The following is an 8,740-nucleotide window of genomic DNA, read 5'->3' as shown; positions in this document are numbered from 1 at the left end:
AGGGCCTTTTCCCCACGGCCTCTTTTCTTTGAAGTGGACAGAGACCCAGCGAGGACTGGTGAGGGGCAGGACCCTCCCTTTCCTTCTCCATCTCTGCATCTCCGTCTCTCATGTTCGCAAGAACTGAGGCGCATCGTGGAGGCAGGTGGGCCACCCTGGAGCATCCATGGCTTTCTTGGTGGGTGCTCGTCTCTCTGGGTCTCCCTTCCCCCAGACCTTGAAGGGGTGCCCGTTTAGGTCCTGGCCCACGGCACGGGCCCAGTGAATGCTTACGGAGTGGATGGACAAACATCCGCATCTCTCTGTTTGTCCAGCTCTTTCTCTGCCCCAATCCCGCCAGCCCTCCCTGTGTCCCCATCACATTTCTCAGCTTCTCCTTGGCATCACATGCCTCCTCCCACCTTCCCTCTCAGCCCCAGTTTTCTCCCACAGTCACTGGCCCACCCATCCTGTCATCCACATTAGGGACAAACAAATGCCCGTTTGACAAGGAGTCACCATCCCGGGGATACCTGCGGGACACTTACGGGCGTGGCCCCTGCTGGGAAAGGGCTTCTCAAGACCCTAGCCACATGCCCGCCTCAGAGTCAAATGCCAGATCACACCAAACACACAAGCACGTGCCCTCGGAGACACCCTCACAACACACGCAGCACACACTTGCCTAAGAGCACAAACACAGGCACACAGGCACAGAATCACCCACACTCACAACACCCTCAGATATATCCTATTCCGTATGCAAAACATATGGAAAGTTATGTAATTATGTGCCTGGCCGCTGATAGGCCAGTCACCCAGTCCCTACTAGAAGGACCAGGAGCAAACGTTTTGTTTTGTTCACGATTGTATCCCCAGCAACGAAAACATCCCATCATTATCATCATCATAAATACTTACAAATTGCTTCCTATGTGCCAAGTGCAATTCTAAGCACTTTACATACATTAACTTCTTTAATCCTCTCACACACAACCCTATTTGCCCTTTTAGCAGATGGGAAAGTTGAGGTCCAGAGAAGTCCGGTGACCTGCCCAAGGTTTCGCAGCCCTTCAGGAAGAGGCGGAGGCAGAATTTGAACCCGGGTTTTCTGGCTCCAGAGTCCATGCTTTCGACCATCACACAAGGCTATCACTCAAAATAAATAACTACTGCCTTAGTCCAAGCAGAATTGCAAACCATACCACGTAACCGAGAATGACCCACCCAGGGGCACGATGTGTGTGGAATCCCGGGAGAGCAATGCTGACATCAAAACAGAACCCAGAAACCAGGCAGAGAGAGGCACACCGCGTCACTCCCCACACAGACACACAGCACCCAGAGTCACACACATGGACGGTGACGTGCCCTGAGCTCCCTCAGTCCTTCCTGCCCCACTCCCAGCCCCGCCGGGCTGGTCCTCGAGGAAGCAGGAGGCTTAGGATGGGATGGGGGGGGCCACCTCGCTTGTCAGCTCAGCCCGACTGGTTCCACCGGGACTGCGGTGACACCACCCGCCTTGTGAAACCCACATTGGGCAACTGGGCAGACCCAGCCAGGACACCTGGGCTCTGAGGGAGGGGGGGCTAGGAGCCTGGACTCCTGGGTCCCAAAGGACTCGGGGGCTGGGTGCCCAATCCTGGGTCCCAGGGGAGGAGAGGATGAGGATGGACGTCTTCACTCTTGTATCTGAGCAGGGAGGGCATAGGGCTCTCAGTTCCTGAGGAGGGAGGCTGGGATCCTGAACTGGGTTCTAGGGAAAGACCCAGCCTGGACACCTGGGCTCTGAGGGAAGGGTGGACAGGCTGCCAGATACAGCACATAAACATACAGGAGGCCCAGTTAAATTTGAATTTCAGGTAATACAGAATACTGTTTTAGCATAAGTATGTCCCATGCAACATTTGGGATATATTCAACACTGAAAAAATATTCCTTGTTTACACCTGAAATTCCTCCTTATCTGCCAATCCTATTTGAGGGAGTGGAGCCAGACTCCTGATGACTGTATGGGGTCACTCATCGGCCTCTCCTTTTCCTGCTCACGTTCCCCCCACCTCCACTCTGAAGCGGGCCACCTCCCAGCTTCCCCAGTCCCCATTTCCTCATCTGCATGAGTTGCTGCATCTAACTGGGGCCCCCAGGCTGTGTCAGGATGGGGAGAGGAAACTTGACGACACCTCAGACCGTCATCGTGGGAGCCCTGGGGTCCTCGGAAATGACTGACCCTGAGTCAGCCCCAGCTCATAGGCAGGGGTGCTGGGGGGGCTGGGGCCTTGCGGCTGCCTCCCTGCAGCAGGCCTGGAGGTGGGGAGAGAATGACATGGAGATGAGGAGAGCCACAGGAAAAGGGCTCCCAAGAGGAGGGCACAGAGATGGGGAAGAGAGAGACCAAGAGATGGGGAGAAAACCAGAGATTTGGCAACAGATTTGCAGAGATGAGGAAAGAGACGGAGAGATTTAGAGCCAGAGAGACAAAGATGCCGAGATGGAGAGAAAGACACCCCGAGATGGAGAGGCAGGGACACTGGATGAGAAATGAGATGCCCCTCAGACATCCGTGTGATGGAGACCCACAAGCAGGAGTCTGAGCGCTGTCCCCAAGCCTGGGGCGAGGAGAGCAAACCATCCCGGTGGTACCCCAAGATCGAGGCTTGGGTCCTGGCATGGGGGTGGGGTGGGGGAAGCCGGGGTCCCAGGTCAGCAGAGTGACCTGCCTGCCATCACTCCATGTCCATACCCAGTGGGGTGACGACACCACGTTCTCTGCAGGTGACACCCCACTTTTCTGTTGCCTCCTACATTTTTGAGGTGACACCCATGCTGGAAACCCCACCCGGCTATAACACTGCTTCCCTCACTGAGTCACCACCAACCCCGCCAGGCCTGTCTTCAGGGAGAATTAACTCAGGCATCCAGGCCCCCAGCCCCTGCACCCCTCAGGAACCCAGAAATATGGAATCCCAGGACCCCAACCCACTCAGGGACTCAATCTAGCCTAACAAGACCCAGGAGTCCAGCCCCTGGCCCCCTCCTCCCCCAGGACCCAGGAGTCCAAACCACCATTCCACTCCTCTGTTAGGAGGAGTCCCTGCCCACATCCACGTCTCTCGTCTCTCGGGAACCACAGCCTTTCAGTTCTCAGCCTCCTCCCTTCCCAATTTAGAGGTGGAGTAAGTTGTCTTTATTTACTTTGGTTCCAAGATGCATCACCCACCCCCCCACCCCACCAAAACACACTGCCCCTAAGTGCCACCCAGTCCTCGATGGCAGGCTGTTGCCTCTCTCCAGGGAAATGGGGACACCACTAAGCAGGATGGAGAGAGGCCCTCAAAGGGAGCCCCACAGCTGCACTCTCTCCTGCACCCTGTCCTTTCTCTGTCCCTCTCCGTCCGCTCCCCGGTCCCTTCCCTCTAAGCCTCCCTGGCCGCCTCCACCTGCCTCTCCATCTCTCAGTCCTTGTGTCTCCCCTCCCTGAATCTGTCTCCCCTTTCCTTGCTCTTTCTGCAGCTCTTTGTGCTGCTCTGCCCCTCGCCGCCCCTTTCCCCATCTCCCCTGCCTCTCTGAATCTCATCTCTCTACCTCTCTGCTACCTCGCCATTTCTGTCTCCCCGTCCGCCTCTCCATCTCCCATTCCCTCCCCATCTCTCTGTGTCTCTCCCCACTTTTGGCCTCTGCCCTTTGACCCTCTGCCCTCCCCCACCTTCTCTCCCCATCTCTGTCTCTCTCTCTGTCCACTCCCCTTTCCATCTCCACTCCCCGTCTCTCTTCCCGGGACCCTCCATGATTTCCTCAATCCTGGTTGGTGAGGCAGGAGGGGCAGGGGGGGGGAGTGGGGGGAGGGTGCCAGTGGGGAGGGGGAGGGTCAGCGAGACCGGCTCGGCCTCCCGAGCATCCTTGCCGGAGCCCCGCCCAGGCCCGCGCTGCCTGCCCGAATATAAGCAGCCACCGGCTCCAGGCTGAGAATCAGTGCCCGTGTGGCCCACGCCTCTGTCGCACCAGCGCCATTGCCATCGCCATCACCACCCCACAGGTAGGAGCACCCCGACCGCAGCCCTGTGCTCTGTGCTCTCCTTACCCCGCTCACCCCTTCCTATCTCTGGACTGCCCAGGACACTCTGCCCATTTCTGTCTCTCAACTTGAGTGGCGCTGGATTGAATTGGGAAGTCCTGGGGCCCAGGACCCCTCTGCAAACCCCTTTTCTTCACTTCTCCAAGCCTCAGTGTTCTGTCTGCCCAATGGGCTTGCAGAGGCTTGGACACGCCAGACAGGTGTGAAAGCCTTCAGCGGTGCCTCTCTGGATCTACCTGGCTCTGCTCTCTTTCCCTCCTTGCCCCTGACCCTGCCACCCTCTGGCTCCTGGTCTCCCTCTCCAGCTCAGCCTCTGGTATGAGGAGGGTCTTCTGGGGCCTGTCGGGCAGCTGTAAAGAGATGGGCGAGATTCTCGCCCACCCCCACCCCCCATCCCCCATTTCATGCCTCTCCCAGGCAGCCGGCTGACTTGGCCTCTTTCTCCCCAGCTCCCCTCCCTTGAGAGCCCAGCCCCCAGCCCCCCAGTCCCTAGCATCCCTTGGACAGCTCTGCCACGGTTGCTGCAGCCACCTCTGCCATCCCCAGCACCACCTCCTCAGGGCCTGCAAGATGCAGTTTGAGATGCACGACAACGTGAGAGGCAAAGGTGGGACAGCTGGATGGACCAGCCACCCTCCCAGTCCCCGGAACCCGGCCGCCTCCCTCCCCTGGGCATCCTCACTGTGAAGAGAGACGGCTCCCGCTTCCACCCCAGAGGACCCCTGATGTGGCAACCCAGCACCCCTGGCCCTGATGAGGAGGCAGCAGCTGGTCCTGGCTCTGCCCAGATGTGGCCCCCCACTTCCCCGACGTGCAGAGCGCCGCCCCCCAGCCCAACCAGACTGCAGGAGCACCCCACCCCTCACCCCCCATCCCCCCTGCAACAGGAAGGGGGATCCCCAGATGTGGCCGGAGGGCAGGGGAAGGCGCAGTGATGTCCCCTCGGAAGGCGGCCTGGAGGCCCCGCCCAAACTGCCCGGCAGAGGGAGGGAGGGAGGGAGGAAGGGAGGACGGGGGTCTGGGGGCGCAGGAGGAGCGGAGAGGCTGCCGGCTGACCCTGCACGTCCCCCTCTCTGCAGCCATGTCCTACCCTGTGACCAGCCAGCCCCAGTGCGCCAGCACCTGCTACCAGACCCAGCTCAGCGACTGGCACACCGGCCTCACGGACTGCTGCAACGACATGCCCATCTGTGAGCGCCAACTGTCCCCTCCCCAGGCCCGGGGGCGGGGCGGGTGGGGTCTTACTTCCAGCCCGCTCTGGCGCCCTACTCCTCCTACTCCCACCTCCCCACCATGGACCCTGAATTCCCACTTGCTCACTCTCAAACTTCCTCTGCCGCCAAAACTCCCTGAGACCCTTACCTCACACCTTCCAGCGCTCAACACCCCCTCGGACCCCCTGGGACCCTCAGCCTCCCCTTTGCACCCTCAACTTTCCTCGCTGTGACCCTCAGCTTCCCCCTTGAAAACCTGATTTCCCAACCACCCTCTCCTGGGATCCCTGATTCCCTCGGGAATCCTTACTTGACTTCCCCAACGCTCAACTCCCGCGGGGACCCGCCGCCTCCCTCCTCTCCCGCGTCAGCCTCGCCCCTCCCCGGGGCGGAGCCGGCAGGGGACCCCGCGCCCTGACTGCCCCGCGCCCGCCCCAGGTCTGTGCGGCACGTTCGCGCCTCTCTGCCTCGCCTGCCGCATCTCCGACGACTTCGGCGAGTGCTGCTGCGCGCCCTACCTGCCCGGAGGCCTGCACTCGCTCCGCACCGGGATGCGCGAGCGCTACCACATCCAGGTGCGCGCCGGCCGCGACCCGCGGGAGCAGGGGATGGGGACGCGCCTCCCGGGTCTGAGCGAGGAGGGCCTGGGAGCCGGACTCCGGCGCCCGAGGCAGAGGTCCTAATCTCTCTCTTCCACCCCCAGGGCTCCATCGGGCACGACTGGGCGGCCCTCACCTTTTGTCTGCCCTGCGCCCTCTGCCAGATGGCGCGGGAGCTGAAGATCCGGCAGTAGAGCTGCCCCCGCCCTCTCCCCGCTTCCCCCGGGTCCCGCCTGGCCTCTTCTGTCCCGTCCCGGGAGGACCTGTCCCTCCGTCCCGGTCCCTCAGGAAATACACCCTCAATAAAGAAACCTGAATGCCAACCCCGCCTACATCCTTTTTGGTCCCAAGGAAGGAATCCGGGGTGGAGAGGGAGGTTTGGTGACGGAGGTGGGGACAGAGGGAAGATTCCTGGGAGGGGGAGGAAACCTGACGCCCTGGGATGGGAACTTTCACCCTGGTTTGATGATCTATGTGATTTGGGCAAGTCCCTAAGTCTCTAAGCTGCAGTGTCCTCACCTAACCAAGGTGCGGGGATCCTGAAAATAAGCAAAACCAGAAAGGCAGTCTTGGCAGAGCCCAGGCACTAAAGTGCAAAGGTCAACTTTGAACTCTTGCTCATCAGTACCTGTGGGCACACGGTTCTAGCAAGTGTGGGCCCTTTGTCGCCAAAACATTGAACTGCCAGCGTTAAAGCTCTCTGGAGCCCCACAGAATACTTAGGGGTCATTAAGTTCAATCTGCCCTTTTTTTTTTTTTTTTTTTTTTTTTTACTGCAAAGTCAATTAGAAAGTTTTAGGCCTCAAAATTGGACAGACCTGGGATCTAGTCCTGACTCTTGTCACTTTCTAGCCATGTTATCTTAGGGAATTAATAAACCTTTCTGAGCCTTTTCCTCCAGTGTGAGGATAACAATCCCTAATGCATCATGTGGCTACTGTGAGAGCAAGAGACAGAACAGATAGAAAGGTTGAAATGTGAGTGCAATAAACTGTTGTTAGTACTATTACTATTATATTGTGACTAATATCATAACTATTATAATATTAACATATTGTTATTTGTTGTTTTTCTTCTCTCTCTGTATCTGTCTCCAGCTGTCCAGTGACATTGTCATGTGGATATGTAAAAGGCATTTCAAATTTAACATTTCTGAAAGCTCACTCCTGATCCCCCCACCCACAACCCTCATCTTCCTACAGTCTTCCCATCTGAGGAAACAGCAAGCTCTGTTCTCCCAATTGCTCAGTCATCTCACCCAACGTCCGATCTGTCAGCAACTTCTGCTGGTTCTACCTTCAGAATAGATCCAGAGTCTCACTTCTCGCTGCTCTACTGCCCCCACCCTGGCCCAGCCAACCTCCTCTCCAGGGTGAGCTAATGCAGCAGCCTCCTGGCTGGTGTCCCTGCTCCCACCCCTGCCCCTATAGAATCTTCCCACATGCAGCCAGAGGGACCCCTCGCTCCTCTGCTCAGAGCCCTCATGGCTCTGCACTGCCTCCCCCCCCCACCGCCCCCCGCGCCCCCCCCACTCCAACCACAGGCCTTTGCACCGGTTGTTCCCCCTGTTTGGAATTCTTTTCCCCCAGACATCCCTATAGCTCACTCTCTCTCTTCTGCTCACATATCATCTTGTGAAAGAAGCCTTCCCTTCTCACATCTAATAGCAGGAACCAACCCCACCCTCCCCACCCCTTCGCTGCCTTGTTTCCCTTGTTACTTTCCAAAATACTGCATCCTTTACTTCTTTATTATCGGGAGCCCCTGTTCTTGTCAGCTCCATGAGGGCAGGGCCCTGTTCACTGCTGTTTCCCCAGCACCCGGGACAATGCGGGGCCCATGGTAGGTGGAGACAATGCAGGAGCACAGGTGGGGAGCCACCAGCTTGGAGAAGGGAGGAGAATTTGAAGATGGCATGGGGCACTGGAGAGTCAGGCAGGCCTGTGTCAGAATCCAGGCATGCCTCCTAATTAGCCCCGAGTTCTCATGCCAGAGATTTCACCCCTCCAAGACTTGGCTTCTGCATCTGTAAAATGGGGGGACAAGCTGTACCTCCCAGTGGTGATGTGGGGAGGATTAAATGACTTGGGCCAAGACTAAGCACAGTGCCTGGCGTGCTACAGGCTCTTGGCAAAGTCCCCCCTTCCCTGAGGCCCCTAGTGTGCTGGTTGTCACCATAGCAGAGGAAGGGCTGCTCGCCTGCCAAGCCCAGGCTTTCTCTCAACCCACTGTGGGCCTCCTGCGTTCTGGTCCATGAACACCAGAGAAGGCAGGAGGCTGACAGGCAGGGAGGAGGAACAAGTGCTATGGGGCATTTGGAGCAGGGCCATCTGCCAGGCAGTGACAGGTCAGAGGGAGGGTGGCTCGGCTTAGGAAAGGTGGAGTTAGGGGGGAGCTGCCAGGTCCCCAACCAAAGGGTCAAAGCAGAACAGAGAGGAGTCTTGAGTAAAAGCCTTAGCTCCTTTCTGGCCATGCAGGTTAAAATCCTCTGAGCTTGAGACTCCCCCCGCTGGGCAGCACACCCCACTGCTGGCTTACTTCCCAGCGGGTAGATTCTGTCCTACTCTGAGTGGAAATCAGCCATGGGACCCCCTGCCCCTGGTGCCTGCTCTGTGCTGGGACAGTTCTCAGCTGCTTCAAGTGCTGAGTAAAAGGTTCCTTCCTCGGGAGGTGAAAAAGCTCAGTGGTCAGGCACATGGATTTCTAGAGCCAGGTGGCCTGGGTTCAAAAGGCAGCTGTCACTCAGCAGCCAAATGAAGTCTATGAACTTGTTTCTCCATCTGCAAAGTGGGGATTACAGGGTACCTCTCTTATCAGGTTGTTGGAAAGATAAAATAAAACCATAACACAGTTACATAAGAATGCCCGTGTCC

At 57.9% G+C, this 8,740-nt stretch overlaps 1 protein-coding gene across 2 annotated transcripts; it reads left to right on the top strand.

Moving 5' to 3' along the window:
- Window positions 1–3,845: 3,845 nt before the first annotated feature.
- Window positions 3,846–6,183, top strand: CNFN (cornifelin). 2 transcript variants are annotated; one of them, XM_037820706.1, is made up of 5 exons: window positions 3,846–4,015; window positions 4,504–4,661; window positions 5,134–5,244; window positions 5,707–5,843; window positions 5,972–6,183. In XM_037820706.1, exons 2-5 carry the CDS (start codon window positions 4,625–4,627, stop codon window positions 6,059–6,061), a joined length of 375 nt encoding a protein of 124 aa, XP_037676634.1. In that variant the 5' UTR covers window positions 3,846–4,015; window positions 4,504–4,624; the 3' UTR covers window positions 6,062–6,183. The 2 variants fall into 2 exon arrangements, with proteins under 2 accessions (XP_037676634.1, XP_037676635.1); XM_037820707.1 differs by lacking the exon at window positions 4,504–4,661.
- Window positions 6,184–8,740: the final 2,557 nt, after the last annotated feature.

This window comes from Choloepus didactylus, chromosome 27 (assembly GCF_015220235.1).
Source record: "Choloepus didactylus isolate mChoDid1 chromosome 27, mChoDid1.pri, whole genome shotgun sequence".
In the NCBI taxonomy this organism is placed as follows: Eukaryota; Metazoa; Chordata; class Mammalia; order Pilosa; family Megalonychidae; genus Choloepus; species Choloepus didactylus.
Note: the sequence above shows the minus strand (reverse complement) of the source record. Positions and strands in the feature narration are given on the sequence as shown.

Bases quoted from the DNA above. Each gene is read 5' to 3' on its own strand.
- CNFN (XM_037820706.1), top strand. From the start codon at position 4,625: ATGCAGTTTGAGATGCACGACAACGTGAGAGGCAAAG. The intron at 4,662-5,133 runs GTGGGACAGCTG...CCCTCTCTGCAG, and splicing joins CGACAACGTGAGAGGCAAAG to CCATGTCCTACCCTGTGACC. The intron at 5,245-5,706 runs GTGAGCGCCAAC...CGCCCGCCCCAG, and splicing joins CTGCAACGACATGCCCATCT to GTCTGTGCGGCACGTTCGCG.